This window comes from Tiliqua scincoides, chromosome 2, assembly GCF_035046505.1.
Source record: "Tiliqua scincoides isolate rTilSci1 chromosome 2, rTilSci1.hap2, whole genome shotgun sequence".
NCBI lineage: Eukaryota > Metazoa > Chordata > Lepidosauria > Squamata > Scincidae > Tiliqua > Tiliqua scincoides.
Window position 1 is genome coordinate 67,729,540 of NC_089822.1, and position 19,885 is coordinate 67,749,424.

Here is a 19,885-nt window from a genome sequence, read left to right on the forward strand (position 1 = left end):
TAAATCTAAAGGTGTAGCGATTTTGATTTCTAAAGAATGTGAATTTAAGGTTAATATGATAAGAAAGGAGGTTGCTGGTAGATATTTAATGATTCAAGGGAAACTCAGAGGGGACAAATGTGCATTAATCAATGTATATGCGCCAAACGAGAAGCAAGAAGGATTTTATAAAGTCTTATAGAAGTTAGAAAATATAAAAAAGGAAAATTTATTAACGGTAGGTGGTTTTAACATGGTGATGGATAATGGATTAGACTGTACTGAAACTCAAACAGGATGGTAAAGGTAGTTTACGGCATTACACGCATTAATTTAAAAAATGGATTTGAAGGATTTATAGAGGGAAATAAGAGGAGAGGAAAGAAGATTTACTTTCTTCTCTGCACATAAAACATTTTCTAGAATAGATTATATAATACTGTTAAGCCACTTCCTACCAAAAACAAACAATACAGAAATAGATATTATACAAGTGTGAGACCACACAATAGTTAATATGGAAGTTAGCATTCAAAGTAATTATAAAGAAGCTAGAAGATGGAAAATAGATAATTTATTTTATTATAATCATATAGGGGAGAGGATGCAGAAACAAATGGAAGAGATATGGAAGGTTAATGAAGATGGAGAATATTATGCGGGACACTGAAAGCGGTAGTGAAGGGATTAAGTATAAAAGGGAGAGGGAAGGGAGAGGGTAGGGAAGGTGGGGGGCTGGCGGGGAGCGGGAGGCGGGGCCAGGATCTGGCAGTTATGCTGGATTTACAGTTGTGCTGTAAATGAGGAGTTTTGACTTATCTTTGAACAAGAAGAGGAAAAAATAGTGGTGACCATGACTGCTGTCACTGTTGCCTCTCCTGGTCCTGAGCACAGGGAGCTCCACCCGTCCTTTCTGGGCTGGCTGCCTAAGCTGAGTTGAGGGACATTCCCATCTATCAGGAAAGCTCCCTGCCTCCACCAGGAATAGGACTTACCAAAATAAGTAAGTCGTGTTCCTGGTGGAGACAGGGAGCATTCCTGACTGATGGGACTGTCCCTCATTGCTCAATGTAGGCAGGCAGGCCAAGAAAGGAGGGGTGGAGCTCCCTGTACACGGGGACCAGACCAGGAGAAGCAGCAGTGGCACCAGTCATGGTCACCACTATGTTTTCCATGTTCGGTGGCTTTGCAAACTGGCTGCTGCGCCCACTCCTCCTCTCCCAGAAGCTCCCATTGAGTGAGAGGAGGGGCGGCTGGACAGACATCACCGCAACCTCTTTCCTCTTCGTGCTCGGCCTGGCGAGCACAAAGGAGGCCTCCTCCTCCAAAAGAACTTGGAAATGACATCATAACGTCATGGTGTTATCACCCTGGGTACCGTGGCCCCTGACCACAGTACTAGTTTTGAGCTTGTAACTAACATTATGAGTACTCCTAAATCCAAAAGGAAATATTTGTACCTTTAGGTTCTTGTATCTTTTCACTGTTGCTTCCTCCAGTCCATCCCCACATCCAACCAAACCAGCCACCAGAACCTTCATCATCTTGTTTAGACCCCGGTCTGAAAATCTTTAATCTAGCCTTCGTTGCCTATTGCACACACAAACAAAAAGGGAGGCACGAACGTTACCTTATTTAATATGTAACATTAAATATATTATTCTACAGGGCAAGCCTTTAGCTATAAAAGAACCAGAAGCAAAAAGAAATCAGGCAAGATTGTGAAGAATTGTAGCACAACATGAAGCGTTGGGGGACAGACTGCAGTATATTAATGAACTGCAATCCTAATTCTGGACTCTGGTTACAGACTTGTAGGTGTAAAACAAAAATAGGATATATTAAAAAGTAATTGTTGTTTTGCATGTTTAAATGCATAATCTATGAACATCCTCAGAGCAGATGGCAGAACAGACGATAACTGTATACTGAAACTAAATATTTAAAATGCATATACAGAAACCACAGCATGGATGTTTGAATTTGAATTTTGTTTGTTTGTTTATACATTACATTGAAAGGGGGGAGAGAGAATTAAAGGGGTATTTGTTTTATCTAAAACAGAATCAAAGCTTCTTCTTTTTTTTAATTCCAGCGATCTAAAGCAATTCATGGTTTCCATAAAAAAGAATCCATGACCATCCATTATTGTCATAAAACATTTACCTCAACTTCTGCTTGTTGTCTTGCCAGAGTGATGTTGAATATATCCAAGGTCTTCTCTAGTTCCTATGAAGGGAAAAAATAGCATAATATACACAAGGTTATGACAAAAGGTTTTCACACCAGTAATTTACAAGGAAGACGCACAATAAAATGTTGTGGTGTGTACCTAACTCCTAAAAGAAGTGCTCTTGGTCAGAGGACCAGCTTCCTGGAAAAGAAACTTTGTAGTGGTGTTCAGGATTTGTGCTGTTTGAAGTGTGGAGCAGTTTGGGATGAAAGAAAGGTCACTTCTTTTCTTTTTCATCCTTTTGAAACCTCTCTTTTGTATAGAGCTAAAAGGTGAGAGATTTGGGGTTGGTTCCCTAATCATGGGAGTAGTGATGATAATTTCCATCCTCCTGAAACTTCCCTGAATAGAATGAGAGAGGAGGTTTTTAATTTCATGATGAACATCTCTCTGGCACTAATCAAATATCTCCATAATGACTTATGGTGCGCTGTGCGGGGTGAACCATAAGTCATTACGGACTTGACAAGGCCAATTCCCTAATCCACTCTGTCATTTTCCTTTCCCTTTCTTTTAACTGGTACTCAACTAAAATTCCATAGTTCCTGATGGCCAATCAGCATGCTCAGGCCTCATTAGGCAGCACTGGGGATTCTTTTTCACAATTCTTTCAGTTTAGAACTAATCTTTTTCTGCATAGCATGCAGAAACAAGTATCTTATCTGTGAGTGGCTCTGTTCTGCAACTCATCTGCTAGGTAAGGCTAAACATTTATCAATTGTTACAACTAGCTGGAATGGAGAGATATAGGTAGAACTGAAAGCCACAAGATTTAACAGTCATCCAGTCATGGTATGTGGAAAGAAACTTGCAGGCAAAGATCAAGAACAAAATCCTGAAGCACCACTGTGGAGAGGAGGCAGATGGAAACTCAAAACCAACCAATTCAACCAACCAATTCTATTAAGAGAAACAGCTGAAAGAAGAACTTCAAGACAAGGTAGAGAAATACAGTTTATTTTAATATGGAATGCAGAAGGCAGGGTACTTCCATAGAGTACAAAGTACTTCAGCTCACTTCTGCTTGCATAAGAGGTTCCCCCCATCCCTATCCTGCAGATTTTGTCCGATCTTTAGATGGCTGCAGAGAGGTGGGTGGGTGTGGCTGTTAATTAACTTCTTCAAGTTTAGCTGTTTAGCTCAAATTGGTACTACTAGAGAGCCTGATCCTGTGGTCTGCACCGCGCCTCCATGGCGCGGACCACAGTCGCAAATGTAGCACGTTTGCGGGGCTTAACGCCGGGCTCCCACCGCAGCTAGCCCAGATCCGGAAAGCGCTGAGCCAGCGTGCAGCGGGCACCCGCGTTCCACAGCTCGGCTGTCTCCCTGACCGCCAGGCTGCAGAACAGGAGATGGGGGCATGGTCAGGGGCGTGGAGGAGGCGTTCCAGGGAGGGGGGAGGCATGGCTGGGGGCGTGGGGCTGCTTCCCTTACTGGGGGAAGGGGACAAATGTCCCCTCCCACGGTAGTGCTGGATGCAGCGGGAGCCCTCCCTGGAGCCACCGGGTTCCGGAGCTCTGGGCAGCTCAGGATTGGGCTGTAAGACAGCAATTTTCAACCTTTTTCATTTCCCGGCATACTGACTAGGTGCTAAAATTGTCAAGGCACACCATCAGTTTTTGACAACTGACAAGACACATAACAATGTTGGCTAGGGGCTCCCATCACCTAGAGATTCTATTAATAAATGACCCACCCTCAAACCCCTGTGGCACACCTGTGGACCATTTTCAGCACACCTATATGCCGTATCATACTGATTGAAAATAGCTGACTTAAGATGTGGGAACAGAGTACCTGAATACATAACTCCAAATAAAGCAGTAAATTTGTATAAATGTACAATAGTACATGTACAGGGTAAATATACAAACTACCAGAAGTAGTCTTTTTAGTGCTTGTGGTAAATGTTAAATAGTAAATAAAAGTACCAACCTCCAAAGCTTTCACAATCTCCTCAGAAGGTTTCTTTGTTGTTATTTTTGTTTTATATAGATCTTTATACTTCTTCACTTGATTCCTGTGGTAGCGAATATGTTCCCAAGACCACATATTTAGCTTGGGTTGAACATTTACTTCAAGAATACCATATATAAGGTATTTCCACCTAATAAAAACATAAAATATTTGTGTTACTTCAATGTAAACACACTTCTCCCTTGATTCTGCTGCTCTGAGTAACCAGAAGTTTTTATTGGAGTGGTATGGAATGTCAGAATTCACTGTGATTTGAGTTTATTATTTCCGTAATTTGCGCACTTTCAGAAGGGCAAGAAAAGTTCAAATGAATAAAAATAGGTTTCTTGTAAGACATCTGAGTTTTTATCTTCCCTTTAACATTGTTCTTTATTTACTTCCTGCTAGAGCGGTACTGTTTTTCCTACCCAAAGGCAACATATAAGTGAGCAAAGAGACACTTTTTCAATTGGTTCTCCTCTTACAATTAGCAGGGGAGAGTAACTGCATGGCAGAGTTCACCCCAGAACAGTGTCTTTTCTAGTGGCTGTCTGCTGGTGTTCTTTGGCATTTTTTTTAGACTGACAGCCCTTTTGCGACAGAGACCCATTTAGTTACTTGATTTTCTCTGTAAATTGGTTTGTGAACTTTTTTGTTGAAAAGTGATATATAAATATACACAATAATATCAATAAAACTTTAAAAAGTAGAAAAATTATTATGAAGTGATTTTTTTCCCCTCCCATGTGCAAAATCTACAGTCAAGAACGCAAAATTCTAGGGTCAAAGATGAAAGAGAACAATGTAAAAACAGAGGAGAATTGAAGACTTCCACTCATTCCGAATTCATCCTGTTTTAACATTAAAACTTACAGTACAATCTTACACACGTCTACTCAGAAATAAGTCCAAGTTCAAAGGCAAGTACTCTCATGTGTGTATGGGACTGTAGCATGAAATCTGTTCCAACTGTGTCATGTACGTTTCAACACACAGTTTAAAGAAATGCACATGTATCTATCAAGAAGGAGGCCAGAAGTGCACCAGGTAATTTGATAAGGCAGTGGTTCTCAAACCTTTTACAGGCCCTAGAAGTGGATGCCTGATTTATAAATGCCAAGCAGAGTGGCTATAATGGTGACTGGGCAGCAGTGCTTCCCCAAGTAACAGCTTGCTTAAACCTTGATGGACATAGCCTAACCCGCTCTGTCAGTTTTGCAAACCAACAAAAAGTGGTTCACAACTCACTGGTGGGTCCCAGATGCACAGTCTGAGAACTGCTGTGGTAACAGAATTCTTTCATTTAAATCTTTCCATAGGAACAATACAGTGCTTTTTAAACAAAACAGTCACACAGATGATTTTTAGAACAAGATTTTTTAAAAACAACAATTAAATATATTACCAAATCTTAGCATTGCTGTACACAGGAACTTCAGGCCTATACTTCCTGTATGGTAAATTTCGGGTCATCATATCAACCGATTCAAGGAGTTCCATGATACTAAAATACTAAAACAAAAAAGTGCAATAGATTTCTTACCACTTAACACAGGAATTCAGTACAAATGATTACAAAAAATACATTTTTAACATGCTATTTGTATTTTTATTAGTAAGGGTGTTTATACACTGCTTTTCAAGCAAACTACACAAAGTAATTTACAACATATTAAAACAGTAACCATTAATTAAAATTATACAATTAAGCATTGAAGACAACCAAAATAAAAACTTTTAAAATCTTTTCATGATGCATTTTTCAATCTGATTCTCCCCCTCCCCCCAGGAGCAATGTGAGCAATGGGGGGAGAAGCCACTTTGGCTGCAACAATGGGACCTGATGTTGGGCACTGTTAAGCTCTTCTGGCTTCTCCCCCTCCTCAGAACAAGACGCAGCAGTATCCCAGTGGTGACGACTGGGGGAGAGGGTGGAACCCAAATAAGGTGGAATTCAGGATTTTCAAATGTGTCTTTGTTACAAACTGTAACAAAGTTTTGCAAAAGGTAAGAGCAGGAAGTATTTGCTCTCCCTTGGCGAATGCCATCAACTATTGGAACTGTTGTCTTAACACTCATCAGATTCCCTTTTGTTTTCCAGGACTGCACCATCGCCACAGGGGGCTGCACAATCATGTTCCAGAGAGTTCACTGTAGCACCTCCCCAAAAGAGGGAAAGGTAATGTTCAGGGCCACAATGTTCTTGTCTCCTAACAGGGAACCACTGCTTGTATACTCTGGTGGCACTACTGTTCCTTTCAAATGACAAATACACGTTCTAGTGAACAAGTGTGAATAATGCTTTTGTCAAATCATTCTTTCTTTCTCTGCTCCCTATAGGCACTTGTCCAATCAGTGAAGATTGATGTACAGACACCAAGGGAAGTCTCTAGCCTGCTTGTAGTGGCCAGGGTCAGCCCAGCCGCTGCTTGATGAGGTTGTTGACTTACTCCTTCAGCCAGGCACCTGCGGCTTTGGAAACTCCATGGCAGACAGTGAAGTATCTGGTACAGTCATACTTCACTGGCACCTGTTACTTGGCTATCTGTTGGATCACTTGAAATGGTGCAACAACTCTGCCAGGAGGAGGTGATTAGCAATCCTACTTGCATGTTTCTCTTTCAGATGCTGCTCTATCATTGTTCAATAAAAACTTCTACTGTATCACACTTATTGTTACTTTGTTAGTATATAGGGGTCCTTTCCTCCCACCTCAGTTGTTCCTTAGCTGGCCTCAGGGTGGGAGTCTCTGGAGGAGGGGTCTCTCTGCTCTTAGAGACTGGGGCATTCTCACTTGTGACTTCTTGGGTTCCAACAGGGCAACACAATGTGGTCATGAGGACCTTGTTTACTGCTCCCATGGTCAATGAGGCAGGCAGTTACAGAAAGACAGAAAAGGCACCAAACCAACACCAAGCCAGCAGGTCCATCAAATAGGCAAAAGGAACAGGGTTTGTGGGGGTGCCACTAGCTGGGCAAGCCATTGCAATAGAGACCCTGCTTACATACTAGCCCAATGACTGGCCCATGTAGTGCTCTCTTTAATAGATCCCTATGCTACAGCGTCCCTGCCACATGTGGCTGTTTACAATAATGCAGGATGTTAAATGCTAGACAAGATGCTCTTCAACTGTCTCTGGCTGCAGTCAGTGTGGGTTCTGGACCTGAATCTTCCATCTTTTGTCCTTGCCATTGGTGTTACTAGCCAGTGATGCAAAAGATGAGTGCCTTGCTGGATGAAGCCAGCCCCTTGGCTGACCTTTAACCAATCTTGCATGGTTCCAAGTTTAAATCTTTGTACACTGAGCTATCAACACTTTGCTTTACCCAAGAGCTATTTAGGATCCCCTTGTGATTTATTCCACTCCATTCAGTCAAAATGGTTTTTTGTAGCTAGTGAATGAACCCACAGAGTTTCAAACCCTTGCCATTAAGCACTCTGTGTGTTTCTTTCACCTGACCCCCAAGGGAGCTATTTTCCATGTTTTGCTCTGTTGTAATCAAAAAGATGCTTCTTAGACATGTGTGTATGTGGGCATGGTCTAAGGCAGGGGTCGGCAACCTGTGGCTCTAGAACCGCATGCGGCTCTTTCAGCTGTCTGCTGCGGCTCCTCCCAATGAAAGTGGCAAAGGGGGTGACAGGAGGCACCTGTGTTGGGAGGGCAGGCTGCTTCCCTCTGCCCCCTGAGCTCACTGCCCTCCTCTCCCTTCACCCCCACCTGCCCCGCATTGGTTTCCCTTTTCAATTTTGCCCGCTCTGCAGGCTTAAGCTCCCTGTTTTTCCCTTCCCCAACTCTCCAGCAGGACTCCCTCCTCGTCAGGCATTGCGAGCCCTTGCAGCCCGCCTTTCCCTGAGCAGGTCCCCAGTCAGAGCAAGGAGAGGCTTTTCCTCTACAGCTGAGGAGACATCCTGTGTGTCTACTCAGTAGTAAGCCCCATTACAGCGGATGAAGCTTACTCCCAGGAAAGGGTGCCTGGGATGGCAGCCTTGGAGCCTGCTCAAGACCAAGCGCAAGGACGGGTGAGTGGGAGCCTGTGCAGGTCTGTTCGAGAGCAAGCCCCGATGTAGTCCCTGGGCTACTCCCAGGAAGGTGTGGAGGGCTGTAGCCTCAGCCCCCTCCTGTGCAGGTCTACTCACAAGTAAGCTGTAGTCAGTGGGGCTTCCTCCCAGGAAGGTGTGGAGGGCTGTAACCTCAGCCTCCTCCTGTGCAGGTCTACTCACAAGTAAGCCCCGCTGTAGTCAGTAGGGCTTCCTCCCAGGAAGGTGTGGAGGGCTGCAGCCTCAGCCCCCTCCTATGCAGGACTACTCACAAGTAGTCAGTGAGGCTTCCTCCCAGGAAAGTGTGGAGAGGACTGCAACCTGAGAGCTCCAACCAACTTGTCTGCTCAGAAGTCCCACTGTAGTCAATGGGGCTTACTCCCAGGATAGTGTGGAGAGGGTTGCAGCCTAAGTGAGGGAGGGCAGGCAGGCAGGGCAGAAGCTGGCCTGTGGCTTCCCCCCCCCCACCTCTGGCTTCTTCTCTTCCCCACCTCTGGAGTCTGTGTCCTTTTTTCCTTCCAGCAGGGTGCCTCTGGAAGGTGGGGGGAGTTCTTTAGTATTCATGTAAGATAAGCAGACGTCATAACTGCCATATGTATTGGAATCCTGGAAGATCTGGTGAGGAGGTAGATGTGGTGTCAGCAGTGGCCCCTTTAAGGGTAAGGCCTGGGCATCCAGCAGAGTGTGCTGCACAGCTGCAGCCACTTGAAGGCAATAGGGCCCTCAGGGATATAACAAGCACCTGAGGAAGGAAGGGGGGGTGTGGGTTGTAGAAGGAGTGCAGGTTGGAGAGGAGACTGACTTGGCTTATTGACTTTGACTTGGATACTCTGACTGATTTGACTGACTTACTTTGGAATCTGACCTTGGACTGTGACTTAGCTTATTGACTTTGGACTTGCCCTGGATATTCTGACTGACTTTGTGTCTAATGGACTGCTGGAGACACTGGAGTTTGGTGTGTGGCTGCTGTGCCCAAGACCTGCTGAGGACCAAGGGTCTGCTATAGTGGCGGGAGGCTGCTGGCAGGAGAGTGGACCTCTGCAGGTTGAACAGGCGAGCTACCCTGGAGGTGGGGTCCAGCAGGACTGCAGGGCAGAACCAGGGTCATTTGTTGGGGGAAAGAAAAGGAGCTAATTTGCTTAAAGTGGGTTTAATTCTCCAGGCAGAGAATGGCCTTGGAATCAGGCAAAACACCACAGAGGACCAGGCATCTGAAACCACAGGACAAGAATGTATGACAAAACTAACTAAAAGCTACAAGATACGGCTACATTATAAAAATGAGAACTATAAGAGCATAAAGGTAAAAAAAAAACACCTATATATGCAGTGTTATCTTCATTTTAGATGTCAAAAGGGTTTTGTGGTTCCTGAGGTTTTTTCCCTCCGGAAAACAGGTCCAAATGGTTCTTTGAGTGTTTAAGGTTGCCGACCCCTGGTCTAAGCGGACTTGAGCCCTGAGTGCTCAAATTCATTGGGTGCTGGGATTCCAAGCAGTTCTCTGTTTTTGCCTCCTTGCTCTCTGTGCCACAGCTCTTGTTGGGGCTGGAGATACTATGGCATCCTTGTATCATTTATGTTTGTACCATGTCATTGTGGAATCTTACTGTGGTTGGTGGCAGTGACTGTCATTGTGGTACTCATTCCTAAGGGCTGTTGGCTGGAGGTTGGCACATCCCAGAAGTGGCTGTTCACTGGACTTATGCCTGCAGAGCTCCCTGACTGGTTCACCATGCAGGGTTTATCTCAACACCACAGCATTAAGGATGGGTAGATGCAGTGATTGGCTTCTTGAATGTCAAGCTGATGTTGGGGCAACATTAGAAGGACATCAGACTGCCACCTGATGACTGATGACATCATAGTTTCATGTTTTCTATGGACACTGGTAGCCTTACTAGGAGAGTTGCACTGACATGAAATTGTCTTGGCTCTTGTTCTCTCTCCCCGTTCATGCTGGAAGGATATTATGAATGTTGCACCAGCAACATCTGGCACGCTGTTCAAATAGAATTGGGCCGTAAAGCAGTAAAATAAGTTTATGCTTGATATGAAAAGAACAACTGCACATATTTCAATTTCCCCAAATTTGTATTTTTTCTAGAAAAGAAAAAAAATACAGAAGAAAATCATTTTTCCTCCTGTGGCTTCTACGTTTCCAGAGATACTACATCTCTCAATAGCCCAACACATCTGTGAATGAGTCGCTAATCAAGAAGTCCAACCCATGATGCATGCAGAAACTCAGTGGTTAGGTTCTTCTAGGGGCATGACACTCTTTCAAACAATAAAAAGTTAACAGGCTAAGATTAAGGGCATGTCATTCTTACTCTTTCAAACAATAAAACATAAACATTTGGTATCCCCAAATGGGATCACTAATAATGAAGTACTGAATTCAGGAAATTTGAAATTTTTCTGAAATTTGAATTCAGGAAAAGCAAATGTCTTGGTAATAGAATCTGAGGAACTTAGTTTATATCCCAGAAGCAGTGCTCTGAGAGCACTAAAGAAACAATGGTAATGAAACAACCCTTGCCAATTTGTTAAGCTACATGTCTTGGTAGATCACCTCTATGACTATATAGTGGTCTGACGGCCAAAGCAGAGAAGTCCATGTAGCATCATGAAGGATCGGCTATCAGTCTGCTTGTTACATTCTTAAGGACTCTTGAAGGGAGGACTGCCACAGGAGTATCCACAAATAAAGCCCTCAATAAGTTTCCCACTGTCAAATGCTGCAGAAATGCTTGGAGACCATCAAACTGTGATCTCCAAGTTGAGATGAGAAAAAAGTTGGTTGCTCCCATGGGTAGAACAAGAGCAGTAGGTTGTTATCTTTTCTGTGCTGCACCAAAAACAAAACAATTGGGTGCAAGAAGAAGAAAAATGTTGCCATTTGGAAGCAAAAAAAGCAGAAACTCAGATGTGAGCATGCAGGCATAGGAAGATGTGAGCTGCTGCATCTCCTCCAAAAGAAAAGAACTGGACGGCCAACCTTTAATGAGATAAATTTATAGGCCTTATAGCAGCAAGGTTTCAGAATATTTGTAAGTTATAGATATGAATCGTTACCTGTGCCTTATTAAGTTCTATGGCTATATCCTGAAGATTTACATCTAGGTCTAATTTCGGTGCAGAAAAATCAACATCAGATCGTGGATTCATAAGGAGCTTGGCTTTAGCTGAAATTGGACGTAATACTAAAAAACAGAAGTTTAGATTAAGTTATTCAAGAGACAAGCAGAACATGGAAATATTTCATGAGAAACAGATGAAAAGCAGAAATAACTCTTTAGCTAACTATCTTGCAGTTGTCTGGTTTTCAAACATGGCTATGATTCCTTTGGTGCAGTGTGGACATATCTTCTCTTTCTTGACAACCATGCAAGTAAAGGGTAGAATCCCTTGCCACTCACAAGTAAGCTCCGTTTCCATGATCAGTTGCCCAATTTAATGTGCCTGCCAACATAACTTACATGCTGAAGACTAGCAAGTAGAAGAGTAAATCATTCTATTACAGCCCCCTCCACCATGGAGATGGGTGTGTGGTTGTTTAGGTCTAGTGCAGTGTTGGTGCCTCTTTCATTGTTATTGGAGAGAGCAAGTGTAATACAGCAGGTAAGATTATGGACCCTGGGGAAATGTAGATTCAACTCCTCTCAGCAAAGAAATTCACTGAGCAGTCTCAAGCCAGTCAACATCTTTCAGTTAAAGATGCTGCTTTGCCAAGAAATATCAAAATAAAATGGGATAACCCCAAGCCACACTGCTTTCTGTGAAAGAAGTGAAATAAAATGTGCAAGATAATACTAATTGATCTGGCCAATAGATAGCGAAACTCATTCGCCCTTGTCTTCTTTTCAGAAGAAAACGGCAAAGCACATTTTAAGACACACTCATTTTCTGACTGTAAAATATTAACAGCACAATTCTAATCATGTGGGCTCAGAAGTAAGTCCCAATGCATTAAATGGGATTTGTTGTCTAGTATAGTAGTTCTCAGAGAGTGTTACTCCCTAAGTAAATCTTTGCAGGGTGAGGTGAGGACAGCAACATGATGCCCAGGACGTAATCGCCAGGATCATGTTGCTAAGGGGAGCTTTTACTTGCTGTGGACTTCTGCAAGCCTCCACAGGGCTCCCTGAATGTTGAGACACAGAGCACGCAGAGCACCTCATGCAAACCAGAAGTGCTTTACACGCAATGTTTATCAACATTCTAGCACTTGGGAGAGCCCTGCGGAGGGCTACGCATGGTTCCCTACACCTCCTGCTGTTTGCAGAAGCCCACAGTAAGTAAAAGCACCCCCTAAGCAATGTGATCCTGGGCATCATGTCACTACCTCCTCCTCCTTTACATGAATTGGTGGGTTGGGACCCACCAGTTTGAGAACCACCAATCTAGTAGATAAGTTTTGGTTTGCAGCATAAGTTATTCATTGCACTGCTATTGAATAATCAGATGTTTTCACTAACCTTTTGCTTTTCTAGGATGCATATTATACTGATATGCATATCAGAGCAGCAAAAAGTTAAGACACAACAAAACAATTTTATATGATTTAAAATAAAGCTATAGTGTTCAGTTTCAGACAGAAAACAATGCAATCCTAACTTAAATCCCTGCATGGTGATGCAGTGGTGCCGGTGCAGCTTCCACTGCTACCTGTGCGAATTTTTGGCTGCTGGAGGTATCTTCAAGGTAAAGGGACATTGTCCCTTTGCCCCAGGATAAGCCCCAGAAGCTGCAATGGGTTAACTTGGACCTGCACCAGCAATATCACTGAAGCAAGTCTGCATTGATGCATGGAGGAAGATCAGGACTGGGAAAGGGGTTTGGATATCATGTGTGCTGGCACTGCCAAACTCACCCCCTCACCTGGGTCCAATCCATCCATCACTTTCCCCATTCCATCCCTCCCCCTGCCTTCCTCCCTCACACTGGACTTTACCTAGTCCTGTGTTTTGCTGGCACATCATTTGGTAAGGATCAGTTCAAAAACCTTGTCTCCACTTACATCAATTGCTATCTACGTTTTTACTTTACTTTTTACATTTTTTTACTTTATGTTGTTATACTTTATGTTGTTTTATATATCTACCTTCAATTTATCTACTACTATCATACATAACATTATTATTATTATTAAACTTTATTTATATGCCGCCCTTCTCCCCAAAGGGACCCAGGGCAGCTCCAAAGGGACCCAGGGCGGCATTATACTATCATACATAACACATAAAGCACAGTCCTAGCCAGGTCTACTCAGAAGTGGATCCTATTTGTTCAATGGGGCTTGCTCTCAAGAATGAGTATCAGCACTACAAATTTTATTTCTGCAACAAATCCAGAACATTCGAACATACCGGATCAATAAATTCTGCATGTATTCAGCAAATGCTGAATATACTCTACTATTCGTAACCAAATTTTAAGAATAAAACTATGTTAGCATTTCCTCAGACAAACTGTATCTGTCTTAATTTCGAGTCACACATTTCTAGATTCTAATTTTTAAATGCATAAACAAACCAGGAATAAAGATAGCTTTTTAAAGCAAGAGGCAATTACTGGGCATATTGAAACTTGCTACTACAACTTTTTAATAATCCCTGTTGTGCCAGAGGTGTACACAGAAGAGGTGAAAAGAGAAAACATTTAAAACACACCCCACAGACATTATCCTGTTATAAAAATTAAAAGAGCCACAACAAATCCCTATCAAAGAAAGAAAGGCTAAAATTCACTTGCTATTGAAGCAGTCAGAACTGAGCAAGAATGTAATCTCTCAAAATATGTGCAGATAGCAAAAGAAAGTTTCTTAAGAAAGGGGAGAGGTGAGTGTCACCAGCTTCCAGAGAAGAGCTCTTCAATATTCCCAAAACTAGATCTGCACAGGCACAGATTCATGCAGAACAACAAGAACTTACCAAAACTGTAGCCTTCAGGAATCACATTATTGCTTGCAACCCCATGCTTTAAGTTTTTCTTTAAAACAAAAAAAGAAAAAAAAGCTTAAAAACGATATGTTGCTTCCAGAAAATTTACAATATAAAAAGAAGATATTGTTTAAAAATACTTCTTTGATAGTTTTGCAATTAAATGATCATGCAGAAACAGCTACAAAAAGCTTAGTTTATGTATGTGCATATGTTGTGAAGAGGTGGGCCAAATGACATACACTGTGGGTGCAGTATTTCAATAGGGTGTTCATATTTAAAAAATCTAATGCAGTCAGTTCTCTTTATATGTGAATTCACTATCTGCGAATTCACTTATCTGCCAGAGGCAGAATTGCCACCTACCTCTCATTATCTGTTACTCCATTCTCGTTATCTACTAATACTGTGCCAGTGCACTTGGGAGGGGGGCTTCACACAGCTGTAAGCAGGCAGGCAGGTTGCAGTAGGAGGTAGGAGGAGAGGAGGAGACAGTGGCCTCCTCATGCGCAGAAGGCAGTGCCAGCACCATGCACTGGGGGAAGAGATGCCTATACAGTACAGGTTCAGCCTTGTTATACACGGATTTTTTATACACGAATTTGACTCAACACAAATGGCCATTGCAAATGAGAAGGAATGTGCTGATTCCTGGAAAAGGGAAAAAATGCACCCCTTTAAAATCACAGTTTAAAAAACTGCTTTTTACTTTTGCAGAGAAATACTCTGTGATTACAGGTATAACCTAAGTATCGACAGATTTTTCTATCTCAAAGATGATGAGAAGGGCCCTTCAAATTAAAGGAAAACAGTTGTTTAATAATGCCAGAGGGGGCAGCCAGTTGACAATCCACCAATCATTCTTTGCAGGCTTCATTCCTCCCTTCCCCCTGAGCATGTGAAAGAAGGCTAAATGACAGCGATTATCACCTTCTCCATTCTTTCCCCCTTACTGGGAAATAAGAGATTTTGGGGGGGGGGGGGGGAATATAGATTTTTATTTAAAAAGAAGGGAGGGATTGCTGACTCCTAGTGAAGCTTAAGCTCCTGGAGAGAGACTGAGGGTGCAATCCTAACCCCTTATGTCAGTGCTTTCCAGCAATGCAGCTCTGAGGTAAGGGGACAAACATTCCCTTACTTTGAGGAGGCTTCCGTGAGTGCCAACCAACTGCAGGATGCAGCACATGTCCCACTGGCACTGCTATGCCAGTGCTGGAAAGCACTGACATAAGGGCTTAGGATTGCGCCCTGATTGACTCTGTGTGCATTATAAAGGTCAGTAAGGCTGTTTTTAAATCACAGGAGGAAAAAGAATTCGTTTTTAAAATTGATTTGCTATAGTGCGTTTTTTGCCATCCACGTGAGTTCACGGAACGGAACCCTCGTGAATAATGAGACTCAACCTCTATAAGCCCACCGGGAGAAGGGGTTGTGCTAATTATGTCCAGTCAATTATACACCTCATTTTTTAGAGAACTGTTTGGATTGGGTCAATTTTCCGAATCAAAAAAGCATTGGCCTGTGGAGAATCAGACACATTTGTGTCTGCTTCCAGACTTGCCCCACCATCTCAGGGACTCCAGCTGAACTTTTACAACCCTGGTGATGATGAGAGTGAAGGCTCTGGAGAGCTACCTGAGTGCTGCTCTGGGGCTGGGGCAAGCCTAGGGTAGGAGCCAAGAGACAGGTGGAAGAAGAAGGGTTAAAAAAGGTTGCTGAACTGCTGAACTGTGAGGCCTCACTGTTGGGCCAGCAACCTTCAATGAGTCAGTATGGAGAAATCACCATTGCCACAACCTTCAACAAGTCAAGGGATAGCCAGCACAGAGGAGGAAAAGACAGGTGATGGGAGATGCTGACAAGCTCTCACTATTACCCAGGCCCACAAACTTCAAGATAAGATTCAGGTTCATAAAGATTCAGGTTCATACATTTCACAGAGTGTATGGTGAAGAAGATCCCCTGGAACCTAAACCAATTTTCCCCATGGGCTCAAAGATTCAGTATCTGTTAATTCAGTAGCTACTAGGTTTTCCAGGAACCTAACCCTAGCACAGGGGTGCCCACAGTTTTTGGCTGGAGGGCCACATCATCTCCCTGACACTGTGTCGGGGCCAGGGAAAAAAGAATTAATTTACATTTAAAATTTGAATAAATTTGCATAGGCTTGCATTAATGAATATATTAAAGATGAACTTATATGAATGAATGAAGGTCTTGCAATAGCTCAAGGCCTACAAAAGGCCTTGCACAAAGCAAGGCTGGCCTTTCCTTTGCTGCCTCTGCTGCATCACAGACATGAAACAGCAAGCAGTGGAGGAAGCCCTCATTCCACAGCTCACGTGAGAGGTCAAACAGTCGCCCTCACGCTGAGAGCAGTTGTGTCGGGCCAGCACGGGCTCCAACAAATCTCTGGAGGGCCAGAGACTCACTGGGGACTGGGGGCTTCCTGAGGGCCGCATTGAGAAGCCTCAAGGGCCGCATGTGGCCCCAGGGCCGGGGTTTGGGCACCCCTGCCCTAGCAGATAACTAAAACTGACTGTATACCTCTACTCACACTACAAGTTTAATAATAAGATTCATTGATTATGCTACTCAAGCCCACAAAAGTTGCATTTTACACATGTACATTTTTTTCCAGTGGTATTATTTATATAGCATCAGCCATGCATGTAGTGCTATAACATGAGAGGACAGGTCCGTGCCCATCCACAATCTACAAAGATAAAGGGGACACAAAAAGAGGGAGACAGAACAAACAGAAAAAAAATATGTATACAATTATTTCAAGTACACAGGCTTACAGTCTGATTTTGTGGGCTGACTGCAATGGCATACTGCCAGAGCACCAAGGGCCCCTCTGTTGTGTCAGGCCCTCCACAGGCGCCCCTGCATGGTCACCAGTGCAGCCATAAAGTCATACACTGCCAACAGTGTGGCACAGAATGGTCACTGACAGGATTCTTCCTGACAAGGGGTGTTTGGGACGCATGAGGTTGGAATGGGGTGGGATGTAGTAGAACTGGCAGCCATCAAATCCCAAACCTCCATCCTGGGCTGGACATGCCTCTAGTAGGATTTTCAGACCTACACTAGCTGGCATGCAGCAGCGATCATGCAGAGGACTACACTGAAAGTTCTTCCCCTTCCCACCCGGCCTATTCCCCACTGGATGCGGCAACCAGCGCATCAGCAGCCCTGCATCCCTTGTCCTGTCACTCAGTAGGATTGCGCCATTCTTTTCAATAGGGTGTTATTTTCAACTGGGAATGGTGGCAAAGGTTTCACTGAAAAGGTGGAAATTATGGAGGAATTTAAGGTAGAATTGGAAGTACTATGCAGGTATTTGGGAGGAACGGACACACAGAACTTCAAGGTATAACTGCCAGCACATTCAAGTGTTAAATCTACCACAGGATATACAGAGACTGTGGAGGTGAGACAGGTAGTGCCGCCCTGCAGTGGTGGTGGGGAAAGAGATGCAGTCTTGCTCCTCAACTACAGGTGGTAGAAAACTGTCCAAACCAGGCCATAAACCATTGGGATAATTTCACTTCTGATTAAGCTGTACTTTCCTGCCTTACACCTTGAAGAACATGCCTGACTGTTTAGTTCAACTGTGTTCCCCATCTTGATTTCCTATTGATGTAGGCTATAGACAGCTTGCTGACAGAAGAGTCATTTTAAAAGATAGTAAATGGATTTGTACATGGAATTCAGACATTTCTCTGGAACAAGATCTATAAAATGGTAATGTTTTAAATTAAATGCCTTTGAGGATATGTCTTCTATACCTTAAATATGTGATGTAGAAGGATTTCAGCAGCTATAGGCTCACTCAACCTTCCTCTCCCCCTCTCTTGGCAGGCTGAAAGGGAAGTCCCTCCCTCTCTCTTGGCAGAAACTACATCTACCAACATTATACTGTCTATATACCTGTTAAAGGCACAGGAACCCTACCTTGCTCTAAATCTGGTTATCCTAGAACATAAGAAGCAGGGAGATATTTATTGCATCCTGTACATCAGGGATTAGCAACCTTTTCAGCACAGGGGCTGGATGTTTAGTGATTATGTCATCACCTCATTGCTTAACTTCTGGGTTGTTAAGGTCCTGGTAGTGGCTGTGCAGTGCTTGGCTGGGGGGCAAACCTCCCGCCCAATTTGCTGCACACTGGACAGAGAATGGCTGAGCCCCAGCAGTTCAGGAACTCTACAAGCCTAGGTAGGAGACTCTTACGTTCCCTATTTGGTACATGGCAAATTGCGTGGGAGGATGCCTACCAAGCCAAACTCTATATGGACTGGATGACTTCGGGTGGCAGGCCAGATCCAGCCCACAGGTTGTAGGTTGCTGACCTTACTATAAATGTTTACATGGAAATAAGTTCCCCAGTTCTATTAAGATTTATGGGGCCTTCTCCCATGCAAGTGAGCACAGAACTAGAGCCTTAATCCAGAAGTAATAAATATATGCTTTTTGCCCTGAGTATAACCAATACATTCAACATATAAATTGAATCCAGTTCCCTCAGTGACACATGCAATATGCAGAAATGTAATCCTATTTTAATAAACCCAATTTTGGAAGACTTTATGATTCACAGGACTCTGCTGCTTTTCAGAAACTAGCATGACTAACACTTCAGAAGTTGAAACAATTTATAATATTAATGCGAAATATGTTACTCACCAACGATTCATCAGAACCACCATATTGAAACATTTTTGACTTCACATTCCAATATGCAAAAAAGTTGTCCAGTCGAACAAGCTGTAATCAAAACATTTAAGCAGAATCAACTGAATTGTCATCTTTCAGTACTGTGTAGCTTTAGCTGTTAAATGTGCAAGCACTATTAGTACTTAACATTTAAAATGGGTTTACTGGGCCTGAGGAAGCTGAGTTGGAGGAATGAGATATTCCCAAGACAGGAAAATGCAGAGGAAGGGAAGAGTATGCAGTTAAAAGTCTCATCCACATAGGGAAATTGTACATATTCCTGCACTCATGACAACACTGGTGGCCATATATTCCATACAACACTAGCTATACAGGATAAAAAGAAGCTGAAAACTACAATTATCTTCATTATATTAATATTGATCTAAAGTAAATAACTAAGAAATCTGCAGAAAAGGTACAATTTCCTTCACCCCAAAAAGTTTAGTGGCGAATGCACAGTCTCATTCAACACTACCAATACCTCTCAAACAGCTGTTAGAGAGAGAATTCAATGGAATCATCTGCTAGTCTAAAACAGTGGTTCAGTGACTTGCCACATAAATTGAAAATTATGATTTCTAATCCCTTACATCTAATTTATGTAAGTAGATTCATTCCATTTTTAAGCCCCATTTTTAAACATTTCTATTCAGAAGCTTAGAAAATTAATTGCAATAAAATATAACAAATTATAGAAGGAGGAAAAAAAGGAACAATTCTACTTTCCCACAGATCAGAAACATGAATTCGACTGCCCAATTCTATACCCCAGCGCCACTGTACCAGTTCCTGTGGAGCCTCCCAGAACCACATGTACACATGCTATGCCTCTTGCTGCTTGCAGTAGCAGCCCGGCAGCACACAACAGCAGCTTTGCTTTTGTGTCGGAGTAAAGGATCTTGCACTGTAGGAACACTAATTCCAGCAGCGCAAGGCCTTAATAATCTTGGGGCCCTAATCTATTTTGGAGGTCACATGGGCATGTGTGTCTTTTAGATGCCAGGGTTC

At 43.1% G+C, this 19,885-nt stretch overlaps 1 protein-coding gene across 3 annotated transcripts in view; it reads right to left on the minus strand.

The window, feature by feature from the left end:
- The window catches only part of VPS13A (vacuolar protein sorting 13 homolog A), a 195,267-nt gene that overhangs the window by 142,207 nt on the left and 33,175 nt on the right, over window positions 1-19,885 (minus strand). For 2 of the 3 annotated variants that reach the window (XM_066617808.1, XM_066617807.1), the window contains exons 9-15: window positions 18,845-18,925; window positions 14,144-14,201; window positions 11,286-11,413; window positions 5,574-5,680; window positions 4,148-4,319; window positions 2,146-2,208; window positions 1,440-1,569 (exon numbers count right to left, since the gene is read on the minus strand). In XM_066617808.1, coding sequence (XP_066473905.1) covers window positions 1,440-1,569; window positions 2,146-2,208; window positions 4,148-4,319; window positions 5,574-5,680; window positions 11,286-11,413; window positions 14,144-14,201; window positions 18,845-18,925 — 739 coding nt within the window. Of the gene's footprint in view, window positions 1-1,439; window positions 1,570-2,145; window positions 2,209-4,147; window positions 4,320-5,573; window positions 5,681-11,285; window positions 11,414-14,143; window positions 14,202-18,112; window positions 18,134-18,844; window positions 18,926-19,885 lie in introns of those variants that run through there. The other variant, XM_066617809.1, reaches the window with a different exon arrangement.